The sequence below is a fragment of the Microcebus murinus genome, chromosome 11, assembly GCF_040939455.1.
Source record: "Microcebus murinus isolate Inina chromosome 11, M.murinus_Inina_mat1.0, whole genome shotgun sequence".
NCBI classification, from domain to species: Eukaryota; Metazoa; Chordata; class Mammalia; order Primates; family Cheirogaleidae; genus Microcebus; species Microcebus murinus.
Genome location: NC_134114.1, coordinates 31,009,697 through 31,035,681, shown reverse-complemented (window position 1 = coordinate 31,035,681; position 25,985 = coordinate 31,009,697). Strand labels below are relative to the sequence as shown.

General features: G+C 41.4%; 2 protein-coding genes and 1 non-coding gene across 3 annotated transcripts; 2 read left to right on the top strand and 1 right to left on the bottom strand.

Moving 5' to 3' along the window:
* Positions 1–4,880: 4,880 nt before the first annotated feature.
* Positions 4,881–14,236, bottom strand: CARD6 (caspase recruitment domain family member 6). Its single transcript, XM_012777783.3, has 3 exons — positions 12,628–14,236; positions 10,249–10,803; positions 4,881–9,089 (listed from the first exon to the last, which is right to left on the bottom strand). The coding sequence occupies exons 1-3, from the start codon at positions 12,908–12,910 to the stop codon at positions 6,814–6,816; spliced, it is 3,114 nt and encodes a 1,037-aa protein (XP_012633237.2). The 5' UTR covers positions 12,911–14,236; the 3' UTR covers positions 4,881–6,813.
* Positions 14,237–17,716: 3,480 nt separating this feature from the next.
* On the top strand, positions 17,717–21,047 carry RPL37 (ribosomal protein L37). The gene is made up of 4 exons (XM_012777784.3): positions 17,717–17,875; positions 18,507–18,642; positions 18,849–18,933; positions 20,932–21,047. The coding sequence occupies exons 1-4, from the start codon at positions 17,873–17,875 to the stop codon at positions 20,999–21,001; spliced, it is 294 nt and encodes a 97-aa protein (XP_012633238.1). The 5' UTR covers positions 17,717–17,872; the 3' UTR covers positions 21,002–21,047.
* Positions 20,778–20,855, top strand: LOC142874216 (small nucleolar RNA SNORD72). The gene has a single exon (XR_012922029.1). It is a non-coding gene; the product is annotated as a small nucleolar RNA SNORD72 (small nucleolar RNA).
* Positions 21,048–25,985: the final 4,938 nt, after the last annotated feature.

The following is a 25,985-nucleotide window of genomic DNA, read 5'->3' as shown; positions in this document are numbered from 1 at the left end:
TAAGATTATATTTTATTGTTCTGTGTTCTATTTTTTCAAATATGAGTGTATCACTCTTCCAGAAACCCAAATGCAGTTTTTGCTGCATAAATATCTGCTAGTAAAAAATATGAAAAGAGTACTTATTTTTTAATAATATCTCCCAGTTCTAGGTCTAAATATTTAAAACACATTACAAAACTCTTATAATAGCAGTTATTACCAGCATATTTCCACCATTCTTTTTAATCAATTGCATAGAATCATATTGCATAGGTATATCAACATTTTAAGCATTCTGGATTTTTCTAATCTTTTATAAACAATGTAAGACTGTACATTCTTTACATATACACATCTTTCCATACATCAACAAGAATATATGTAATATGTAAAGTAAATTTGTTGGCTCAAAAGTTAATGTATTTAACTTTTATTTTTTATAAATATAACCCAATTTCCTTCTATAATAATTTGTACTCTTACCAGAATGGAAGTGGTTTTTGTCCATACCATTTAATAACATTAATTTTAAAAACTGTGATTAAAATAGGTTGAAATTAATGGCCAAAAGATGGCATTTGAATTACTTGTAATGTTTACCTGTATATGTTTTTCTGCCACCCTTACAAACAAAAACAATAACTGATCCCTGAATACTTTTAGCCTCCATATCTGATATGTATTAAGTTATTTAAAAGAATTTTTTCCAATTAACTGAAGAAATATTTTTAATATCTTACCTTTTTAAAGGAAAACAGATACAACGTTTAATGTGTCAGTCCCAAATTAGGCTTGGACGGACTTGGTTTTAAATATTAATATAACAGTATGTTGTTAATGTGTAAGCATTCAAAAGATCCAGAAGATGGCAGTATAATGGTGCGTTCCTAAATTTTAGAACCAGAAATTCTGAAATTATGTGGATTTTTCCCATTTTTATTTTCTCTTTTCTTAAAATGTTGCAAGATCACAAAATTCAAGGCACTAAAGAGCAAGAAGAGGAGGACACCTTCTGACACTTGTAGGACATAGGATCCCTAAGGCAGTATAATGCACACAAGGCAGGGAATTAGAGAATTTGCTTCAAATTTCAGCTCCACGGGGAAGTCCCTTAATCTCTGCATCTATGTTTCCTTGTAGGTGAAATCATCTAGCAACATCCACCCCACAAGACCACTGTGAAAATGAGATAAAATATTTAAATGTATGCAGCACTAAGAATGTAATGAGCATTCAATTAATTATTATTTGATGCAATTCTGTAGGGAACTACTCAAAAGACTTAGAACAAAATTCTCATTTAGGAACCAATGTAATAAAAGCTATTATGTGAGGCCAGGCACGGTGGCTCATGCCTGCAATCCTAGCACTCTGGGAGGCCGAGGTGGGTGGATCGCTCAGTCAGGAGTTCGAAACCAGCCTGAGCAAGAGCAAGACCCCGTCTCTACTATAATAGAAAGAAATTAATTGGCCAACTAAAAACACATATAGAAAAAATTAGCCAGGCATGGTGGCGCATGCTTGTAGTCCCAGCTACTCTGGAGGCTGAGGCAGAAGGATCACTTGAGCCTAGGAGTTTGAGGTTGCTGGGAGCTTTGATCAAACCGCTGTACTACAGCCTGGGCAACAGAGTGAGACCTTGTCTCTTAAAAACTGAAATTTTTTTCTGTTTACTATTGCTACCAAAGGAAAGGAACTTTTCCATTCATACACCCCAAATTAATTAATGAACTTTAGACTGAATGTAATAATTTCTGCCAATGATTTCCACCCTGAAAGAAAATAAAAAGAATCAAAGCAAACCTCCTCTTTGAAGTAGAGTCTCATAGCTATAGACAAAAATCCCCGAGTTTCCTTTCCCACAAAAATGGGGGTGGGTGTATAAGACTGCTCAGACATTTGAAAAAAGAAATATTTTTCACAAGGATCTTGCACCAGTTATGATCCTCTGGAAAGCACATGCTGCGATGGAATCAGAAGTGCAAGAAAAGTCTGTGAAGCACAAAGAGAGGAGAGAGCACAAGGAGGCAAGGACAGCCTCACGTTGCTGTGTAGGGCTGATACTATGAAGACAAAGAGAAGGATGGAGGACTGGAAGAGCCTCAGACTACAGCGCAGCTCAGAGAAAGTCTCAACCAGGCCAACAAGGAACTCCCAGTACAGACTGTTCAGGCTCCTGATAGAGAAGCCTAAATGAGAAATACCCGTTGGCCCAGCTTAGTATCCAGCCATGCCTAGTCCTGGGCTGGGAGTAGCCTGCTAGAGTGTGGTTTTAGGAAGGCTGCAGTGGAGCCCCAAGGAACTACATGGTGGGGGGATGCGTGTGGAGGGAGGGCTTCGAGCCAACCACACTGCTCACAACAGGACCTGTCCTTGGGGGACAATAGAGCAACATTGTCCTTTGGCTGCCCAGGACTGAAACTATATGGGTAATAGTTGAATAACTTAAAATACAGTTTGGTTGTAGGTAGATGGTGTTATATCTGGGTTCTCTATGCTGTTCCATTGGTCTATGACTCTATTTTTGCATCAATACCATGCTGTTTTGGTTACCAAGATTTCATGCTGTCTGTTCTGCCTGCTCTGAATACTGTGTCTGACTTTGCCACATTTAACCCTAGTACAGACTCAAAAATGTAACTGGGTGCTCCCTGTAAATACATATACACATAGAAAAGGTATATGAAAAAGTTTTCAGTGAGTAATGGGACTACATTACTAGTTACTCTGAGTTGTGAGATTACAGATTATTTTTATGTTCTTTTATTCTTTATTTCTGCATTTCCAAAACTATCTGCAATGAACTTGTAGTTATATAATAAGGAGGGAACACAGATATATATACGATCTCACAACTACAGTGCGATCTCTCATCCTGTTTCCATGTCTTCTCAGTTCCTAGTCCAATGCCTTGCACATGATAGATACTCAATAAATAAATGTGATGGAAGGAAGAAAAAAAAAGAAGAGAAAAAAAGAATGAGATGGAAAGGGAGGAAGCTACAGGATATCTTCTGCTTATCCCTCCAGATTCATTTTCCACCCTGCTCTGAGCCCTAAAAGGCCGGCCTACATGAGCTGCCTGGATAGACTCCTTTCCCCTCTGGTTTCTGGTTGGGTTTGGCCAAGAGGATAAACTGGCGGCAGATAAGAGGTAGAGAAGAGATATTTATTCCCCGAGATACCTCCCTGTGGGTCACTACAGTCTGCTATATCCCTCAACCAACCAGACCCAAGATCCTTCCCACACAGCTCTTCTAATTGAAGAAAGTAGCCCCTTCCCAACTTTTACTAGATCCAGGGTATTCCCCTCTCCCTTGCATTTTCTTTTCTTATATCTTTTTCAGTCCTTTAGAAATACTTCCTTTATTGAACTCTCCTCAAATTTTCCAATTTGAAGGCACCATATATGTATTGCCAAGACCCAGACTGGTACAAAATCAGTTGATGACAAGAGTCCAACAGGTTCTCTCCTGCAGGAACTAATCCTGAAGGAGTCAGAGAAAGGTTTAAAAACAATCACTACTATTGCTCATTTCAAAAGTTTAAACAAAAAAAAAAATTATTTTCAGCAGAGGAATTCCACTTTTACACCAAAGATTTTGTAGTTATAAACTAGTTATCATGCTTTTTCTCCTGCCAAAAGACATGATAAAAATTCACAATTGAAAAAGCAAAGTTCACATGTACAGTCCTCCGTTTCTTTGTTCACTCTTACAACAATAGGAGGATTAAACACTCTGGAAACATTCAGTATTGATTGTTTAATACATACACAAATAAAGGATACCGATTGTAATATGACATGTTCTCAAAGATTATTCTATTGAAAGATCAGTTCTCATTCGTCAATTTGTGTGTGTGGGTGTGTGTGTTCTGAAGGCATTTTTAACACAGATTTCTCCTACTTGAGAGCTATTTTAGTATTTTTAATTAATATTAATTTTATTAAGGTTACAAATTCAAAAATTGGGGCTCTTAAATTCAATTTACAGGCCGGGCGTGGTGGCTCACGCCTGTAATCCTAGCTCTCTGGGAGGCCGAGGCGGGCGGATTGCTCGAGGTCAGGAGTTCGAAACCAGCCTGAGCAAGAGCGAGACCCCGTCTCTACTATAAATAGAAAGAAATTAATTGGCCAACTAATATATATATATATATACAAAAAATTAGCCGGGCATGGTGGCGAATGCCTGTAGTCCCAGCTACTTGGGAGGCTGAGGCAGCAGGATTGCTTGAGCCAGGAGTTTGAGGTTGCTGTGAGCTAGGCTGACGCCATGGCACTCACTCTAGCCTGGGCAACAAAGTGAGACTCTGTCTCAAAAAAAAAAAAAAAAAATTCAATTTACAAATCCTATTATTTTATTCTTAATCTAGTGAATTTTAACGCCTACTTTTAATGTGGCCTTTTATTCATATTTGGTGTCATTTACAAACTTAGCTAATTAAACTTCACTTAATTTATTTTTATTTATTTATTTATTTTTGAGACAAAGTCTCACTCTGCCACTCCAGCTAGAGTGCAGTGGCATCATCATAGCTCACTGCAACCTCAAACTCCTGGGCTCAAGCAATCCTCTTGCCTCAGCCTACAGAGTAGCTGGGACTACAGGTACAAGCCACTACACCCAAATAATTTTTCTATTTTTTTTTTTTCAGTAGAAATGGGTTTGTCACTCTTACTCAGGCTGGTCTTGAACTCCTGAGCTCAAGCAGTCCTCCTGCCTTGGCTTCCCAGAGTGCTGGGATTACAGGCGTGAGCCACCACACCCGACCAATTATTTTAAATTTAATATATCCTTTTTACTTAATGTTTCTAACAAGTAGAACTTACCCAAATGTTTAAAACACCATGAATCTAATAAAATTATAAATTCTATAAATCTTAATTCTCTTAAACATTTCAGCACTTTTTTTTTTATTTCGGCATGTTATGGGGGTACAGATTTTAAGGTTTCAATAAATGCCCATTTCCCCCCCTCCCCCCAAAAGTCTGAGTCTCCATCATGACCATCCCCAGATGGTGCACATCTCACTCATTATGTATGTATATACCCGCCCCCTCCCCCCTCCCACCTGCCAAATACCCTATTACTGTAGTACCTATGTGTCCACTTAGGTGCTACTCAGTTAATACCAGTTTGCTGGAGAATATATCTGGTGCTTGTTTTTCCATTCTTGGGATACTTCACTTAGTAGTATGGGTTCCAGCTCTAACCAGGAAAATATAAGATGTGCTATATCACCATTGTTTCTTAGAGCTGAATAGTACTCCATGGTATACATATACCACATTTTATTAATCCATTCTTGGATTGATGGGCACTTGGGCTGTTTTCACAGCCTTGCAATTATGAATTGTGCTGCTATAAACATTCGAGTGCAGGTGTCTTTTTTGTAGAGTGTCATTGGATCATTTGGGTAGATGCCCAGCAATGGGATTGCTGGATCAAATGGTAGATTCCTTTGTATCGCTTTAAGGTATCTCCATATTGCTTTCCACAGAGGTTGAACTAGTTTGCAGTCCCACCAGCAGTGTAAGAGTGTTCCTCTCTCTCCGCAACCATGCCAGCATTTATTGTTTGGAGATTTTTTGATAAAGGCCATTCTCACTGGGGTTAAGTGATATCTCATTGTGGTTTTGATTTGCATTTCCCCATTTCAGCACTTTTTATAAACTTTGGAAACTTATCTTAATCTCTCCAACTAAAAAAAATTACAACTCTAAAATTAAAAATTCAATGATACATTTTATTTTTTTTTATTTTTTTTTTCTTGAATGTTCTTCTGCAGAACAATGATACATTTTAAATTGGAATCATGAGGCTAATACATCAGGTCCTCTAATAAGCCAAATTTTTTAACTATTACAAATATTTAAAATATGAAACAGATTATTCTCAAAGTTAATGCAAAATAATTAATTTTACTGGTTGTTAGTTCATTATTTCTATCTGTAAGGGTCAAATGAGAGAATTTATCTGAACAAATTTATCTGAACAAATTGGGGCTATTCTCACAAGCAAGTTGATTTAATGTCCCCAAATAAGCAGGGTTATCTGCTCAGTGGCTGATACTGAATTATAAACTTTTGACCAAGGCACCTCTGGAGCTGTCAACATCTAGGTCAATTTTTCTTGCAACACAGAGGCAACCTGAGTATGTTTTTATGGTCACTTTGCAATTAGAGACTCCAACATTCTTCTCCAAATAGAGGTGTTTCACAGACCCCCATTCCCTGGATTTAGGTTATATATTACCTAATACTCAAGATTGGATTCAATTAATTTATTTACTGCTTGATTCTTCTTCTTCTTCTTTTTTTTTTTTTTTTTTTTGAGACAGAGTCTTGCTCTGTCACCCTGGCTAAAGTGCATTGGCATGATCATGGCTCACCCCAACCTTGAACTTCTGGGCTCAGGCAATCCTCCTGCCTTAGCCTCCAGAGTAGCTGGGACTCCAGGCATGCACCACCATGCCTGACTCATTTTTTCTATTTTTAGTAGAGATAGGGTCTCACTCTTGCTCAGGCTGATCTCAAATTCCTGACCTCAAGCAATCTTCCCACCTTGGCCTCTCGGAGTGCTAGGATTACAGACATTAGCCACTGCATCCAGCCTACTAGTCTTAATTATTTTATATTTCTCCACCTGGTTAGGGATACAGCTCTTACAGATATACTAATTATATCCATTTAGGCTTTACATATCTTTTTGTGTTTATCATGTTAATGACAGTAGTCTTTTACCTTCATGGCAACTCCTCTTCAGCTTACTATATGATAAAGATGGCCTGGGTAAAGGATATGTTTTATAGATCTCTGGAGTAAGCTCTTTAATGCTTCACTCCCCTTTTGGGCCCTACTTTTGGGTGGTATGCCTTGGCATGGGAAGGACTGGTCCAGGATGACTTAGATTGAGTGGGTCTGGACTGAGAAGACTTAGATTGGGAGGGTTGAGGCTGGCATGGCTTGGGATGAGTAGATCCAGTTGGAGAAGGCTTAGCTTGGGAGGACTGGGGCTGAGGGGGTTTTGTCTGAGAGGGTTTAGGTTGGGAGGGCACAGGGTAGGAGGGTTTAAGCTGAGAGTGTTTAAATTGGGATGGCTTGGGCTGATTGGATGTGAATTGAGAGCTCTTGGACATGGGATGGGTCCCTATTTGGAAAGTTGGATTTGAAGGCCTACCCTGTGTCTTCTGCTGGGGTCCTTGCTGAGAAGCAGGTCCTACCAGTTTTTGTGTGGCTCTTGCTGGTTTAAATGATTGAGGGTGAGGATCTTCAATTTGAGATGTTGCTCTCATAAATTTTCCAGGTGCTTTACTTAGCTGTGTTCCCCGAATGCAGACTTGCCTAAGCTGTGGCTTCCCTACTACTCCTGCTGGCTGTGAACCCAGGGGATGGGAGTGACCTACCTGGGAGACCCTAGACCTTTCAACAGCTCCCATTGCTTGTGGTCTGTCAGGACATGCCCATACATGCTGAGAAATAGGTCTCGGTGGTGTCCCAAATCTTCCATTCAAGGAGTGCCCCCAAGCGGTTCTAGAAAATTTCATGAATCTTGCACCTGAATAAAACCTGTGGGGTTGAAAGAATTGAATACCAAAACTTCTGCCTCGACTCTGGGGCCTTGCATTCCGAAAGGGCAAAGGACAGAACCACTTAAACCTCGGCTGAGACCCAAAGTGGACGCCTGCAACCCGAGGGACTTTCAAGGAAGCATGGTTAAAGTTACCCCTAATTATTGTTGGTCGTGGCCAGGAGCTTTGTAGATGAGGCCTGACTAGTGGGGTATGGTGGACATTCTGGAGATTCCAGCTGACCTCACAACTAGCCCCAGGCTCCCTTATAGGCATCTGATCGTGGCTTCCGAATGAGCTTGTCAACTGAGTATGTCTTTGCTGTCCCTCACCATCAGCTGGTCCAGCCATGTTTTCACTAGGGGAAACTTGAATTCCTTGAGTGTTCTCAAGGTCTTGGTCTACCTGAATCCCCAGCTCCCTGGCCAGGGAGGCCATGTCCTCCATGGACACACATCTGAGTGAAGAGGAGGACATCACTTCCTGGAGGGCAGCTCGGAGGCCCTCCGTGTTCTTCCTTCCATCCCCAGCTTCCTCCTCCTCCCAAAACAGTAACTGTGATGGCTTCAATTTCAGGATTCTCTGGAAAATCTGAGCCTCTTCACTCTCCCTGGCTTGGGGACTGAGGACAAAGTAGCATCTTCCAATGGCAGCATCTCCTAAAAACATTAGCAAGTCCCATTCCTTCTCATCTAAGCAGTCAGTGAAAAAAAACAGAGCCGAAGAAACTTCCATTAGAAAACCAAACTGGGTCCAAAAGCATTTTAAATCTCCACGAAGGTTGGCCACAGCAACAGGCTTTTGGGAAAAACTAGGGTTTTCCTTTAGGTCATCACTGTCTGGAAAACACCATGTCATCTCAACCAGGCCATCAGAGATTTGCCGGGGAAGCACCAGAACAGGTGAATCTTGAGAGATAAAGATTCTGTGTGATTTCAGTTGGGCAGGGCTGAGCAGTGTGTTGAGGATTCTGGACTTGGAGATGCTACAGTGTCCTAGACGCACAAAAGAAATGACAGGCATCTTGATGAAGGTCAGAAACTTTTCTGTCTCCCCTGTAGGCCCTCCTGAGGACTGTGCTGACTGCCTCTTCACAATGTCCTTCATGGCCGCCAGCATTAAGATGCTTTTGTTGTTTTCTGCGTCTGGCAGCAGCAGAGGAAGAGCAAACTGGCATTGAAACATGTTTGACATGATTTCATGTTGCAAAGAGATGTCTGAACACAGCATGGAGGCACAAAGGACATCAAGAGGATGAATGGTTTGCATGTCTTGAATCTGCAAATTCTCCAAGCCAGTCAGCAATTCCCTTTTGCTATCTTCATCCAAAACCCTGTGCCTGAAGATTGAATCTCTGGCTGTCACATCCAATGCTTGAACTTTCATCAGGAAATTCCAGGCTAAGTCTCCCGGAGTCTTGGGTGTCCACTTACATCCTTTTTCTAAGGAGAATTGTTTAACAGTATCTGGCAGAAGCTTTCTGCTTCTATCCATGTTCAAACATGACAGGAGGTCTTTAAACACCTTTTTTCTTTCTGTAGGAGAAAAGATACTAGTGAATGCCATGTTCATAATCTTAGTTCCTCTCACTGATTTTTTAATTAAATTAGTAATTGACATTTTCACTGCAAAAAGATAATACAAATAAAGTGAAAGTCCCCGTTCACCACTCTGCCGAGTCCACTTACCTTCAAAGAGATGTGTCAATATGGTACAATATGTTTCCTTTCTCTATTCAAGTACATAATTATGCATGTACATAGAGAAATATGTAGTTTTGCTTAATGGATGATATTTTATTTTTACATAAATGATATTATACCAAACAGCCTGGGCATGGTGGCTCACGCCTGTAATCCTAGCACTCTGGGAGACTGAGGCGGGAGGATCATTTCAGCTCAGGAGTTCAAGACCAGCCTGAGCAAGAGTAAGACCCCATCTCTATCCAAAATAGAAAGAAATTAGTTGGGCAACTAAAAATATATATGAAACAAATTAGCCAGGCATGGTGGCCCACGCACACCTGTAGTCCCAGCTACTTGGGAGGCTGAAACAGGAGGATTGCTTGAGCCCAGGAGTTTGAGGTTGCTGTGAGGTAGGCTGATGGCACAACACCCTAACCCGGGCAACAGAGGGAGCCTCTGTCTCAAAAAAAAAAAAAGAAAAAGAAAAGAAATATTCAGATTCAAGTTACTAATATAATTCTCCTTACAAGATGGCAATTTATGGGCTGGACCAAGCCAAGTAACTATATTTTGAGATCTTAATCATTCACCACAAACTCCTCTACTATCTCCACTTAAGTGGTTAGGCCCATAATCCCCATCTCTGGTAACAAAGGCACTAAAATGACGAAATTGGTTAATCTGAGGAATAGAAAGTTACACCTAAAATTAATGGTTAGCAAATATTTGCATGTATGATGGAAGGTGACTACAAAATCTATAAGCTGACAAACAGTATTTACTTTTGCTTGTACTACCCACCAGTTCTTAGGTCCTGAGTGCCCCTTCACGTCAACATCTGCCTCTGAGGAGACTCCAGGTTGAAGATACAAGGAATTTCTTAGTAGTTTTGATTTTTTGCTGGCATCTATGCCCTTCTTCATCCCCTCTCTCCTTAATAAGGTGTCATGGCAACCTTATTAACTTATTCATAAGTTGTTGCCTAGGTCTACGCACATCATTTCCATACCTTGCATACTTTTCTCTTCCTCTTCCAAGAAAATGCTGGTTTCTGGATCCTCATAACTCTGTTCTTCACCAGAGAACCCTGTGGTTTCTGAATACTCAGAGTCCTCTTCATCCTCGTATACAATGTACTCGGGGTCATCATAATCCTCCTCTTCCACAGTGGTTTCTGCATCTTCATAGTATGCAACAGATTCTAGATAGTCTTCTTCTCCTAAGTATAAAGAATCATCTGGCTCCTCATATCTCTGTCCATCCCTTAAATATGTAATAGATGCTGGAACTTCATATTCAACTTTCTCAACTGAATAAGGCAATGTGACTGTTGGTGTGTCATACCCCTTCTCGTGCCCCGAGGAGGACAAAGCAGTTTCCTTATAACTAGTTTTCTTGTCTTTGAGAAGCTCAAAGGTTTCCAAATCCAAGTGTTCTTTCTCTTTGAAGGACACCATGATTTCAGGATTCTCAGGTTGTTTGTTTCCAGAAGAAAAAGCATCTTCTGAAGTCTGGTTTACCCCAATAGATTGAGGAGGTAGTATGTTCTCATGTTTTAAAATTTCTGAAAAGAATAACAACATTTGGTTTTCTTTTGTTTTTCCTCATTAATAAAAAGAAATTATATATATATAACAAGTTGAATTTCTGAGTCCTCAAAGCATCATCCCTCTTCCTTATTTCATACCTACTGCCTCCTATGTAACTTGGATGGCAACAAATCAAATGTCAGAACTTTATTTTTCCCACTGAAAAAAATCAGATCACATCACTCTCTCACTCAACAGTTTGAGTCTTTCATAGCAACCTTACAGGGTAAACAAACAAAAAGAAAATCTTAATTTTTGAACAGTGTTTATTGGTGGACTTACTGTGACCCACAATAGACTCCAGTTTCCTGGGGCCATTGCTAATGAAATCTGATCTCAATAATTTCTAATCAGTAAGCAAATAGCTCTAATTTGGAATAGTATGTCCTAGAAATAATAAAAGCTAATTTTCTATGCATATGTGTCTTGTTTTACACTAGGGACCATTAACATTAACCTTTTTATCTGAGCCCCTACCTCTCTAACATCTCTTAAAATAATCCTAAATATAGGCTGGGCGCAGTGGCTCATGCCTGTAATCCTAGCACTCTAGGAGGACAAGGTGGGAGGAGCTCTTGAATTCAGGAATTCAAGATCAGCCTAAGCAAGAGTGAGACCCCATCTCTACTTAAAATGGAAAAAAATAGCCAGTGTGGTGGCATGTGCCTGTAGTCCCAGCTACCCGGGAGACTGAGGCAGGAGGATCCCTTTGAGCCCAAGAGTTTGAGATTGCAGTGAGCTATGATGACACCACTGTACTCTAACCAGGTTGGCAGAGCAAGACTCTGTCTCAAAAAAAAAAAAAAAGAAAAATCCTGAATATTTTTTCAAATTTCTAGACAAGGAGCTACACCTGCCTCTAGTGGCAATTTACAGAATTGCTAAACAATTGGAAGAACTGCTGCCTCTTGGGCCACTAGTTAGCTTTTGTGTGTGTGTGTGTGTGTGTGTGTGTGTGTGTGTGACAGTCTCTGTCCCGCAGCTTGAGTGCAGTGGCGTCATCATAGCTCATTGTAATCTTAAAACCCCAAGTTCATGGGATCCTCTTGCCTCAGCCTCCAAAGTAGCTGGGGCTACAGGCTGGCGCCACAATGCTCAGCTAATTTTTCTATTTTTAGTAAAGACAGGGTCTCACTCTTGCTCAGGCTGGTTTCCAACTCCTGACCTCAAGCAATCCTCCCACCTCGGCTTCACAGAGTGCTAGTATTAGAGGCATGAGACACCGCATCTACTAGTTATCCTTGACACATTTAAGAATTAGTATTTGAATTGCTCCAGAAAACTCGTGTGCTGCTGGGAATTTTTTCACCAAGAAAATGAAATTACCTATGTGCCATCTGTGAATGCTAAAAATTATTTTTCCTGTATTTTCAAAATGGCTACACCAAGTGAAAGATGCAGCTTGTGGTCTTGGGACTGTTAATATTCGTGGATTCACTTACTTGAAAAAGAAACCTCAGATTCTGTCACTATTAATACAGTGTTCTCTTTCCAACCGTGAGGCTTTAAAATGTCACTGCCAAAATAACAAGCAGTTTATGCTAGCACTAAAACAACTGCAAGTTTTAGATACAGTCTAAAATTATCAATACCCTAAACCAACAAGATACATCATTCCCTGGTTTTTAAATTCTGGACACTTTCCTCCTATCTCATATTTCAGTGAAAATTATCTCTAGGAGAAAGACAAACAAAATGAAAGGTGGTAATTTTCTCTTTTCTTTCTTTCTTTTTTTTTTTTTTTGTTCAGAAAATCTGCCCCCCTCCCTCACCCCAGAAAGTGTATAAAATCAACTTACCGTGCCTTAAGCCCCAAATGGCAGCTGACTCTGGAAAAGTACTAAATAAACACTTGAAAAAATGCTGACAGGTCACCTCTCCCTTTCTCTGTACCAAAATTAACAGCTTCCGACTTTTCTTCAGGGGATCTGTAACATGCTCCAGAGTCTCATATTCTTCCTCAGAAATCAGCCTCCAAGAGGTTAAAGTGTCTAAGATAGAATCAGGATCGTGTTGGAGGATTTCAAGCAACTTTTTTCTTTCTCTTTCTATGATCTCTGAGGGAACGCTCTCGGTAGCCATTGTTTCTTTTTCCTCTAAACCAGGAAATGGATTATGAAACCATCTGATGTGAACTACAATTCAGTCTGAGCCTCCTCTCCACTCCCACTGACTGAATAAATGGACTCTTTCTTGGCCAAGGGATATCCTAAAACTGAGTTGCCCGCTGTGAGAAGGGAGGTCAAATATGCCTCATCATGCGAACTGTACCTACTTGGAGATATCCTTTGTAACTTATTAACAGGCCTAAGGCTGTTTAGAACAAACTTGCAGATCCTCAATATATACAACAAATACGTGGCTGTAGCTTGTCTCTGATTAACAGACTTCCTTATCTTAACTTAAAACATTTTAAGTCTTTAGACAAAGCTTCATTTCTTTAAACAATTACAAGCCAGAGTCTTTAAACCCACCTATAACCTGTAAGCCCCCACTTTGATATGTCCCACCTTTTTGGGCCAAACCAATGTATGCCTTCCATGTATTTTTTTTTTTTTTTTTTTTGAGACAGAGTCTCGCTTTGTTTGAGTGCCATGGCATCAGCCTAGCTCACAGCAACCTCAAACTCCTGGGCTTAAGCCATCCTTCTGCTTCAGCCTCCCGAATAGCTGGGACTACAGGCATGCGCCAACAAGCCCAGATAATTTTTTCTATATATATTAGTTGGCCAATTAATTTCTTTCTATTTATAGTAGAGACAGGGTCTCGCTCTTGCTCAGGCTGGTTTCGAACTCCTGACCTTGAGCAATCTGCCCGCCTCGGCCTCCCAGAGTGCTAAGATTACAGGTGTGAGGCACCGGGCCCAGCCTGCCTTCCATGTATTGATTTATTGCATTATCTGTAATTCCTGTATCCCCGAAGTGTATAAAACCAAACTGTCACCCAACCACAGCCAGTCCACTGGTTCAAGGCTTCTTGGGCATAGCTTAAGGCCATGGTCCTTAAATTTGGCTCAGAATAAACTTCTTTACATTATTTTACAGTTTGCCTTCTTTTCCATTGACACTAGTAAGTAAATAAATAAAAGTAAAAAAACAAAGAGTAATTCTATTTGGCAAAGATTAAATACATCAGTGACACCTAGTGTTAGAGAATATAGCCACAAAGAAGCACAGTGGGGGAATCTAGCCCTGGGCACTCTCTCAATGGCTCCCTGTAGATTATTTATCTGCTCCTTTGAAGGCTTGCTTCAATCTTATCATAACTCAAACCCCAAGAGTCACCTCCTCTAAGAAGTCTCTCTTGAACTTGGTTGGACTAGGTATTTCCTGCTCTGAGCTCTATACTATGATGATTAGAATGTAAATTATTAATTGATTTTTGGAGGGTAGTATTCAGCAATAAATAAATAAAATCATTTCCTTCAATCCAGCAATTTCATTTCCAGGAAATGATCTTAAGAAAATAATCAAAAAAAAAAAAAAAGAAAGAAAAGAAAAGACTCAGGTCCAGCGTGGTGGCTAACACCTATAATCCCAGCATTTTGGGAGGCTGAGGTGGGAGGATCACTAGAGATCAGGAGTTTGAGACTAGCCTGGGCAATACAGCAAGACCCCATTGTTAAAAATTGTTTTAAAAATTAGCCAGGCATGCTGTCACATGCCTATAAGTCCCAGCTACTCTGGAGACTGAGGTAGGAGGATTGCTTGAGCCCAGCTGTTCGAAGTTACAGTGAGCTATGATCATGCCACTGCATTCCAGCCTTGGTGACAGAAAAAGATCTTGTCTCAAAAACATAAAAGGAAATAAAGTAAATCAGACAAATGCCCAAAGATGTATATGCAAGGATCTGTATTACAATGTTACTTATAAAAGCAGAAAATTGAAAATAACCAGAATGTCTGAAATTGGAAATTTGTGAAATAAATATTGATATGTCAACAGTGAAATATCAAAGAATTGTTAAAAAAGATAATTAGATCTCTATATATGGACAAGTAATGCTACACATGATATATTGCTATGGAAAACAGCAATTTACAGATCTCATTTTTGTTTTAAGAAATTAATAGGAGCCAGGTGTGGTGGCTCATGCCTGTAATCCTAGCACTCTGGGAGGCCGAGGCGGGAGGATTGCTTGAGCTCAGGAGTTTGAGGTTGCTGTGAGCTAGGCTGATGCCACGACACTCTAGCCTGGGCAACAGAGTGAGACTCTGTCTCAAAAATAAATAAATAAATAAATAAAAAATAATAGGTATGCCACATCTGTATATGATATGTATATAGATAGATAACCAAATTGTAACATTGGTTATTTCTGGGGATATGATTACAGAGGGATTTATATTTTCCACTTTAAAGATTACTAGTTAATATTGTTTTATCCCAAAAATAAGACAGGGTCTTATATTTATTTTTCCTCAAGAAGACATATTAGGGTTTATTTTCAGGGGATGTGTTATTTTCCCCTCAAAGCCTCAGCTTGCAGCCACGCACAGGATGGCTGGGATCTGACAGGGGGAGCTGACCTTGTTGGTGGGGCTGCCTGCACTTTTCCGGTCACCTCTGGGATAGTAGCTGTCATGATGGGGCAGATGAGAAGGACTGCTCATATCTTTACTGCTCTGCGACAAAATGCATGGGTTGTGCAGATACGCTGCATAGTCACAGCCATCACTAGGTCTTATTTTCGGGATAGGGCTTAGAAATCTTATTTTCGGGGTAGGGCCAGGGGGAGACTGGCCAGGTGTGATGGCTGATGCCTATAATCCCAACACTTTAGGATACCAAGGCAGGAGGACTATTTCACGCCAGGAGTTCAAGACCAGCCTGAGCAACATAGTGGACTCCAGCTCTACAAAAAACAGAAAAATTAGTCAGGTGTGGCGGCATGTGCCTGCAGCCCTAGTTACTTGGGAAACTGACGTAGGTGGATCCCCTGAGCCCAGGAGTTTGAGGTTGCAGTGAGCTATGATGAGGCTGCTACATTCTAGTCCTAGGCTAGGCAATAGAGAGAGACTTGTCTCAAAAAGAAAAAGAAAAAGGGACACTCTTATATTACTGGCATTAAAGGTGCAAGGGAGCAATAAACCAAGGAGTTTGGGCAGCCTCTAGAAGCTGAAAAAGGCAAAAGAACAGATTCTCCCCTTGCACCTCCCAGAAAGGTAGCCCTGCCAACATTTCAGTTTTAGCCCAGTGAGACCCTTCTCGTGCTTCTGACAAGCAGAACCTTAATAAATTTATATATTTTTCTTAAATTATGGTAACAACACTTGAGATTTACTCTTAACAGACTTTTAGGTGTATAACATTGTTGACTATAGGCACAGTATTTTAGATCTCTAGAACTCCTTCATCTCCCATAATTGAAACTTTCTGTCAATTAAATTTGTGTTGCTTTAAGCCACTAAATTTCTGGTAACTTGTTACAGCAGCAACAGGAAATAAAGCACCTAATCCAGAGTCTCCCCTGAATTGCAGTTTGATCAAATCATTCAAATGTTTGCTTTCCCCTCTCTATAACATCTACCACATGTCCTGTTAAGGTTTCTATTTCCATCCTCTAGAAAAGAGCCCACTACTTATTAGGCACTAATCAATTGTTAACCTGCTAAAATTGAACCTGATTCCTAGGTGTTCATCTACCATCTAGTCAATTTGTTAAAATTTTGCATGACAAGCCAAGAATTCTCAGTTTGTTTTAGAAAGTAAGCAGATTATATAGGTACCCCCCACCCTTTTTTTTTTTTTCTTAAAGAGAAGGGGTCTAGCTCTGTAGCCCAGGCTGGAGTGCAGTGTCCCAATCATAGCTCATGGTAACCTCAAATTCCTGGGCTCAAGCAATCTCCCTGCTGCAGCCTCTGTAGTAGCTAGGACTACCGGCGCACATCGCCAGGCTCAGCTAATTTATTTTTATAGAGACGGGGCCTTGCTTTGTTGCCTACGGTGGGCTAATACCTCTTGAGCTCAAGTGATCCTCCCGTCTCTGTTCCCCAAAGTGCTAGGATTACAGACGTGAGCCACCATGCTGGCCTTCCTAATTTTTAAGTGCTGCCTGGCTTGGTGGCGCATGCCTGTAGTCCCATCCCATCTACTCGGGAGGGTAAGGCAGGAGGATCGCTTAAGCCCAGGAATTCGAGGTTACAGTGAGCTATGATTGGGTCACTGAACTCCAGGCTGGGCTACAGAGCTAAAACCGGTCTCTTAAATGTTTGGATATAATCTTGTTTTGTGAGAGTGGTTTTTTTTTTTTTTTTGGATAAGCGGTTACAAATATAATAGCGTTGACCAAAGCAGTTTGGGAACCACCGATTTCAAAACTACCTAGAAAGCGACTTAAGTACAGACTTCCTGACCCTATGCAAACCTGCTGAATCAGATTTCCTAACTAGAGGCTGATGAAAACTATAATTAACAAGTTCCATGTGTGACTCCTTGGCACAGCCAAATCTTTTGCCTCTAAATTACTACAGTATAAAAGCTATCTTCCTTTCCCTTTAGATTAAACTCCAGCCCCTGCAAGGACAGTCCGTGCCTCCTACTCCGGCGACCTCTCAAAGTGAGAGTCCGCATCAGCCAAAAGCTTCCGGGCCCCGAGTGGAGAAACTGGCTTCTCCTGGATCGGGATCCCAGTCCCGCAGTCAGCACATACACGCCGGGAGCACTGAGCAGGCCGCTCCCGCACTCCCGTTTCTCCTTGCAGCTGGAGGACTGAAATCTGCAATTTGGCAACGGATCTGATAAAGCGAAAGACTAGTTAACAACACCAGCAGCACGAAGAGCCAAGCTTTGCCCCAGAACGCGGATCCGGGCCCAGAGGCATCAGGCGCAAACATGCCCATCCGGTGCCTGCCAGACGCTGAAACTCGATTGGCTCCGCCTGGCTCCGCTTCCTCTTGGCCCCACCCACACTGCGGGCGACGGACGATTGAGAACGCTGCACCACGCTCCGCAGGAAGTACTTCCTTGGACGGAAGCTTCTGAGCGCGATATAGCGGAAGTTCCTTCTTTTCCGGTCTCTTTGGTCTCGGCCACAGAAGCGAGATGGTGAGTTCATTGTGGGGGCTTCTTAGAATCGTGTTCCATCCTTGTTCTCTGCGCCGCGTTGCTTGCTATCCTTGGAGGGCTGGCAAGATTCCGGATAAAGGGAACGGGTGGTCAGGAAAGGGGTGTGCAGTGGCCTTCGAAAACTAGAAGAATGGCTCCTGACTGGTGCCGAGGGGACCAGCCTGTAGTCGTGGACTGTAGTCGTGGAGCTGGCGCCGCACTAGGTCCCTTGCTTCGGTCTGACCTTTGGGGAGCCCGCACAGCTCGTTCCTTGGATGGGAGCTGAGGGAAGAAGTTACGGAGCGATTGGCTTTGTGCAAAGGCATTCGTTGGTGGTACCTGGCAGAAAGTTTTTGCCTTTGAAGTAGGTAGGAAAACCAGTCTTTTAGTCTTTTTGTCTTTTACCTATTCCTTGTTCATTTATTTATTTTACGATAATAAGAGAGATTTCAGAACACTGCAACTCTTGCCGAGGGCTTTAGATAATTGGCATTTGTGAAAATTACGAACTTCTCCCGTAATTGTGGCCATTATGATTACCTTTAAGTATTACCATTAGTTTTCCCTGAAAATGTCAGAGTAAGTGTAGAAATTCCCAGATTTCGGAATTGTTTGTTCCTTTAATTTACAGACGAAGGGGACGTCATCATTTGGTAAGCGTCGCAATAAGACGCATACGTTGTGCCGCCGTTGTGGCTCTAAGGCCTACCACCTTCAAAAGTCGACCTGTGGCAAATGTGGCTACCCTGCCAAGCGCAAGAGAAAGTGTAAGTAATGTTTTTCAGGCCAACTGTTTTTGTTTGCATCGTACTTAAGTGGGGGAATGACTTTGAACTGTATTTGATGTTTAACATAAGATTTGAACGTCTGTATGCTGATGAAGGGTCATAGTACTCAAGTGTTTAAACCAATGATGCCTTTAAGTTGTGTAAGGGAGAAACCATTTGTAATTTTGCCTGAACTTGTGTTTTAGATAATTGGAGTGCGAAGGCTAAAAGACGAAATACCACCGGGACCGGTCGGATGAGGCACCTAAAAATTGTATACCGCAGATTCAGGTACAGTTTTTCTGTTTTGATCATTGGTTCTATGGGCTTGAATAAGAACTCATGTGTGGACTCGTGTAAAAAGGTCCCACCTTGATGGTTAGTAGGGGTGAGGTATTGAAAGCAACTTTTTTCTTCGGCCACCAGGACCTTAAGACTGATTTTAATTTGAATTTTATTTTAGATAGTACAAGTGTCTGGAGCATTGCTTTCCACCACCAAAATGTTGGTATTTATTAGCAATACCTTCATCTCACTCTTAATTGGTATCAAAAAAAAATTTTTTTTTTTTTTTTGAGACAGAGTCTCGCTTTGTTGCCCAGGCTAGAGTGAGTGCCATGGCTGTCAGCCTAGCTCACAGCAACCTCAAACTCCTGGGCTCAAGCGATCGATCCTACTGCCTCAGCCTCCCGAGTAGCTGAGACTACAGGCATGTGCCACCATGCCCGGCTAATTTTTTGTATATATATTAGTTGGCCAATGAATTTCTTTCTATTTATTGTAGAGACAGGGTCTCACTCTTGCTCAGGCTGGTTTCAAACTCCTGACCTTGAGCAATCCACCCACCTCGGCCTCCCAGAGTGCTAGGATTACAGGCGTGAGCCACCGCGCCCGGCCATGGTATCAAAATTTTTTAAGACAATGGTGAATGAGGTCTGGAGTCAGGCTAACTTGGTTCAATTCAGTTTTGTGGCTTTAGGTAAGTCTGCTGTAGAAAACTGTCCTAGTTGCTATTGCCTTTTATATAGAAAGATACCTTGGGGTCTTGTTACTCAAAAGTCTGGCCCTTAAGAGTGAGTTAGAAATGCAGAGTCTCAGCATTTCTTACCAACCTGCATTTTAACAGTAGCTTTTAAGAATAACCAATCTTGTAATCCTAGCTCTCTGGGAGGCCGAGGTGGGCGGATTGCTCGAGGTCGGGAGTTCAAAACCAGCCTGAGCAAGAGCGAGACCCCGTCTCTACTATAAATAGAAAGAAACTAATTGGCCAACTAATATATATAGAAAAAATTAGCCGGGCATGGTGGCGCATGCCTGTAGTCCCAGCTACTTGGGAGGCTGAGACAGAAGGATCGCTTGAGCCCAGGAGTCTGAGGTTGCTGTGAGCTAGGCTGACGCCACGGCACTCACTCTAGCCTAGGCAACAAAGTGAGACTCTGTCTCAAAAAAAAAAAAAAAAAAAGAATAACCAATCTAAGAAGTTATGCAGATTGAACTTTAAAGCTGTGTTCCCTCCACTACTGTGTTCTGTTTCAGTGATTCTCGGCTATTGTTATTTGGGGCTGGGTAATCCTTTGTTGTGGGGGAATGTCCTGGGCAAAACAGGATATTTTACAGTCTCTGGTCTCTATCCACTCAATCTCCAGAGTATCCAATTTGAAAAGGTTATAAGGCAATTGGAGGTGGCTCTTCTGTGTACCTAACGTCATTTATACAGTTGTACAGACTTAGTTTTGGTGCTTAGTATCATGTAGTAGTTCAGAGCATGAACTTGGAGCCATACTGTAAGTTTACTTTGACATGCCTCAATTTACTCATCTTTAAAGGGGAGTAGTATACCTTAGAGTAGATATGAATATTAAGTGAGTTAAAATGTAAATCTCTTAGTTAAGCAGTTTAGAAAATGTCTGCCATTGAATATGCTCCTGTTTTTTTCTTTGCTAAGGGAAAATATTTGGGATCTTTCCCTCAGTACAGAACAATTTTCGTAAATACCTTACTTCTCTTGACAAGCTAGAACAAAATAACTGGCCTAATGACCATTATGGCCAAATAAGTTTTGGGGCCATTATTGCAGATTTAGTTAATTATATCCTAAAATGGGTATCTTTAAGCAGAATAAAGTAAAGAGTAACAGCTTATCAGTGATGTTGTAAAAATAAATGTCTGAACATATGAATAACATTGATTTCAGCATTTAACTGAGATAAGCTTGTTTGAAACCTGCTTAACAGAAGTTAAAATGTGTGCATTGTTGCTGAAGTAACTGTTCTTGTTTTTAATGTGCAGGCATGGATTCCGTGAAGGAACAACACCTAAACCCAAGAGGGCAGCTGTTGCAGCATCCAGTTCATCTTAAGAATTTCAACAACTAGTCATACAATAAATGTTTCGGTTTTTAAAAATCTATGTCTGGTGTGGTAAGGTATTTTTTTATCAATTAGACTTATAGTCTTAGAGAATTACTGTAGGTTTGGGGAATGGGACCCCTCAGTACTGGATTTACTAAATATTGAAATGGGATTGTGTCCGGGCGCGGTGCCTCACGCCTGTAATCCTAGCACTCTGGGAGGCCGAGGTGCGCGGATCGCTCAAGGACAGGAGTTTGAGGCCAGCCTGAGCAAGAGCGAGACCCCGTCTCTACTAAAAATAGAAAAAAATTAATTGGCCAACTAAAAGTATATAGAGAAAAAATGGTGGGGAGACTGAGGCAGAAGGATGGCTTGAGCCCAGGAGTTTGAGGGTGCTGTGAGCTAGGCTAACACCATGGCACTCTAGCCCGGGCAACAGAGTGAGACTGTGTCTCAAAAAAAGAAATGGGATTGTAACACTACTTACGGCTATTGAGAAACAAGCAGATTCCAGTATTCAGATGATGCTGGACCATATAAAACAATATAGTAAGTTAAGATAGCATGGCTCATATGGCATAGATGGATATTTAAAATGTTAGAGTGAAAGCATAACTTTAGTAGCATGTTCATCTGCTATAGTGTAATGACTTTGGAGGCCGATTTTCAATCTCTTAGGGATTGGAGTACCAGTGAGAACATACAGGATAGGGGCTAAGTGAATTCTATTTTTTGAAAGGTACTCTTTCTCATCCTAGCAAACATGTTCTTTGGGCACCTAGCATGTAGGCTGTAAGGTTGGTAGCCTAAGTGAAAAATATATAAGTAGGTTTAAGAAAGAACCATATGTAAATGTATAGTAGGAAGTAAAGGAAAGCCAAGTGTAAGCCCTGAGATTGATAGATAAAAGGCAATGATAAAACTACCTAATCGGCTTTTTTTTTTTTTTTTTTGGAGTTGGTCTCACTCTGTTGCCCAGGGTTAGAGTGCCATGGCGTCAGCCTAGCTCACAGCAACCTCACACTCCTGGACTCAAGCAATCCTTCTGCCTCAGCCTCTCGAGTAGCTGGGACTACAGACATGCGCCACCATGCCCAGCTAACTTTTTCTATATATTTTTATTTTTATTTTTTTTTTGAGACAGAGTCTCGCTTTGTTGCCCAGGCTAGAGTGAGTGCCGTGGCGTCAGCCTGGCTCACAGCAACCTTAATCTCCTGGGCTCAAGCAATCCTGCTGCCTCAGCCTCCCGAGTAGCTGGGTCTATATATTTTTAGTTGGTCAATTAATTTCTCTCTATATTTAGTAGAGAGGGGGTCTCGCTCTTGCTCAGGCTGTTCCAACTCCTGACCTTGAGTGATCCACCCTTCTCGGCCTCCCAGAGTGCTAGGATTATAGACATGAGCCACCATGCCTCGCCCTTAATTGGCTTTTTTAAATTCAAGTGTGGCAGCAAGGCCAACTTTGCACTACAAAGAGGACAGGCACAATTAAAGGGAGCATAGATGATGTAGTAGCTACATGAAATAGTAATGTATCCAAGTTGTGCTGTCTAAATTGCAAGTTATTGTTTTTAGGATGTTATGTAAGGTTGTTAATCTGGCCTTGAAAGGGTTTTCATGATCTTTATTGCCTCACCAACATTAATCTTGCATCACTTGTAGATGAGAATGCTTCCTAAAATAACTAATTGCTGCCCTGTCCTGCTTTTTAATTCCTAAGTCATCCTTTAGCTCCAAGCTTAATATTCACTTGTACAGAAGCCCCTGCTGATGTTGGGTGTCTTCCCAGTACATGAGACTACTTTAGTCTGGTTGCCATTTGTTGGTGTGGTTTTACTAATTTCTGTGCCTGTGTTCTCTTGTAAACTGGAAGGCTACTAGTAACTTTCATGGGTAGGTGACCAGTGGATAGTATAAAAAAAGTGAAATTATTGCTTGTTTAGTGGTGCCTGTGGCTCATGGTACAGAATAGGTTTCAGTGTGAAATTTATCTGGTAATAATGCCCTTATATCTACCATGTTGCCCGGAAAATAAGACCAACCCATAAAATAGCCCTAGCAGGATTTCTAAGCATTTGTGTAATATAAGCCCTACCCCAAAATAAGACCTAGTGATGGATGGGGCTATGCGGCACATCTGCACAACCCATGCATTTCATCACATCAGTAAAGACAGCAGCCCTTCTCATCTGCTCCATCATGACAGTTACTATCCCACAGGTGACCTGAAAGGTGCAGGCAGCCCCACCAACAAGTTCGGCTCCCTCTGTCAGGTCCCAGCCATCCAGTGCGTGCTGCAAGCTGAGGCTTTGAGGGGAAAGTCTCAGTGAAGTGAGGAGCGGGACGCTCCGCTTTAGGTATTGTGTGTCCCCAGGGAGAAGAAGGAAAGCTGTGGCTGCCATTTTACTCAGCACTGTGGGCCTCTCTCACCCCCCACAAACACCAAGGGATAGGGGAAAAGCTTCAGCAAGCAGTCTCCTACTGAGCCCAGAGAGAATAACACATCCCCTGAAAGTAAGCCCTAGGGTGTCTTCTTGAGGAAAAATAATTACAAGACCCTGTCTTATTTTTGGGGAAACACGGTATCATAGGAGGCTTGCAGACCAAATGAAGTTGTAATCATAGACCCAGGGAGAAGCAATGGGAGAGAGAGAGGGGTGGCTTTCACTTACAATAGGGTGTAGATAGGTGGGCTCAGTTGCACTCAGTGAATTCTAGTTTATAAAATATGTGTCTTAATTCTAGTTTATCGGATGTCCTAAGGCTCAGAGCTGAGGTTTGGGCAATGGATTCCACTTCAGCAAAAGATGTCTGGGCCCAGTGTTACGCTTGTTCTATTAAGAGGAACCAGTAAGCTGATCCAACACCTGTTGAGTCCCTAGTTGTCCTTGGGCATAGAGCACACGACACAGATTGGGTGTCACCAATGGGTAACAGAAATGAGATCATGGTACATTGAGTGCCTTGTGTCTCATCAATTGTTTACTTGCCCCATTGCTCCTCTACCCCCTTCTCACATATATGCTTTACTTTTATTTGGCACTTCTCATAGGTTATTATCTGTATAGTAGATGAGTTTCATCGGTCCCATTTGTTTTTGGTTTCTATGGCAGAATTGATTAGTCTCCAATAAGACCAAATTTGCATTATTTTAGGACCTGGCATATTTGTTGAATGGAAGATTGGGAAATGTCCCATTAAACTGGCAATCTTTCAAATAAAGACAAACCTTTAGAAGACTGATAACAGCCTTGAAAGACTACATGTTGGCTGAGTTCCTGTGGATGAAAAGCAGGTGAAGTTTGGCCAATTTGGGCTTGAGAAGTCATGAGCTTGTAATGAAAGTCCTGCGAAGATACCCTGACTCCATATATACTACTGTACACCTCAGCCCAATTTACCCACCTCACACTCCTGCTGTGCAGAGAGGATAAGTCACTTACTGATTCTTAGAAACAACCTTGTAAACTTATTCCAATTTTTACTTGGAAGTCTTAATAAGCAGTGGATCTAGAGATTCAAATTTTAATCACTTTACCAGTTTATTTTATCTTTTACCTTTTGCTGCTGGCTTGCTTCATGGGCCACTTCATTAAACTCTCCAAGATCCAATCATTTTTATTTGTTGCACTGTTGTGCTCTGTGGTTCTATCTTTAACAACACTTAGTACTGCCTTGTTATAGTTATGTTCAGGTATCCATTATATTTTAAACTTCTGAGCAGAAATTATGCTTTATCTTTTTCGCAGTATTAGGTATAGGTTTGCAAAAATGTTGTTAAATTTATTTTTCCATTCACTAAATGCCCAGTGTGCTTTTCAACCTTTTGCACTTTGCTCTCTACTTGATATGCCTTTCCCTCTACCCCCACTTCCCTCCCACCACAATTTTTCAAGTCAGGAAACATAACCTTTTACCTTTTCTGACTTTACCAAAGCCAGAGGCTGATTTGCCACGAACCTTCAAATACAGCAGGGTACTAGAGTACTTACTTTCACAAGTAACTGGTTCTGTAAAATTACAAAAGTATAGTAGGGGCTATAGTGCTTTGGGAGCCCAAGGTAAGAGGATCAGCTGAGGCCGGGAGTTCAAAACCAGCCTGGGCAATGTAGACCCCATCTCTACAAAATATATTTTTACAAAACTGAGCTGGGAGTGGTGGTATGAGCCTGTAATCCCACCTACTGGGACTGGAAGGCTGAAGCAGGAGGATTGCTTGAGCCCAGGAGTTTGAGGTTACAGTGAACTACAGAGTGAGAAGCTGTCTTCAAAATATACATATATGGGGGCTGGGGGCAATAGGTTGAGGCTGTGGCACTGAAAACTTTTGGGAACCATACCTTAATTTTATATCCCATAATAACTATGCCTTGTCCTGAATAATAAACAATGAGTAGTAAAACAAAGGCAAATTCATTGAGCTCCTTCTAAGGCCTGGGCATAGTAATGTTGAAAAGTACAATTTCTGTCCCTAAGAAATTGTCCTCTAGTGGAGACACAGGTGAACAACAATTATGTATTGTTCTTATTTGGACAATGATGGATAAGTGTACAGATTGCTGTGAGAATATTGGAAAGGAATGGCTAAGTAGGTGAAAGGAGGGAAAGGTTTAAGCTGAGCCAAGGAGGACTTAAAGGAATCATAGTGAGAAAGGAGTTAAGTAACTTTGCCAGCTTTGGAACAGCTGAGATACTGGTAACCAGTCAAAGCAGGGCATAACCATGAAACTGCAGATACTGCAATTTGTCTGATCAAGAGAAGGGGTGAGGTGGGGGGATTGGCAAGAGAAGAATCCAGAGGGGTAAGCAGTGATAAATCATGAAGGGTTAGCTTTAAGACAATGATAAATCATTAAGATTTCAAACAGAGTGTTATGTTTTATGTTTTTATTTTTTGAGACAGAGTCTCACTCTGTTGCCCGGGTTAGAGTGCCATGGCGTCAGCCTAGCTCACAGCAACCTCAAACTCCTGGGCTCAAGCAATCCTCCTGCC

Bases quoted from the DNA above. Each gene is read 5' to 3' on its own strand.
- RPL37 (XM_012777784.3), top strand. The intron at 18,643-18,848 runs GTAAGTAATGTT...CTTGTGTTTTAG, and splicing joins TGCCAAGCGCAAGAGAAAGT to ATAATTGGAGTGCGAAGGCT. The intron at 18,934-20,931 runs GTACAGTTTTTC...TTTAATGTGCAG, and splicing joins ATTGTATACCGCAGATTCAG to GCATGGATTCCGTGAAGGAA.
- CARD6 (XM_012777783.3), bottom strand. From the start codon at position 12,910: ATGGCTACCGAGAGCGTTCCCTCAGAGATCATAGAAAGAGAAAGAAAA. The intron at 10,804-12,627 runs GTAAGTTGATTT...TATTCTTTTCAG, and splicing joins CATTTGGGGCTTAAGGCACG to AAATTTTAAAACATGAGAAC. The intron at 9,090-10,248 runs GTATGGAAATGA...TTTCTCCTACAG, and splicing joins GGAAGAGAAAAGTATGCAAG to AAAGAAAAAAGGTGTTTAAA.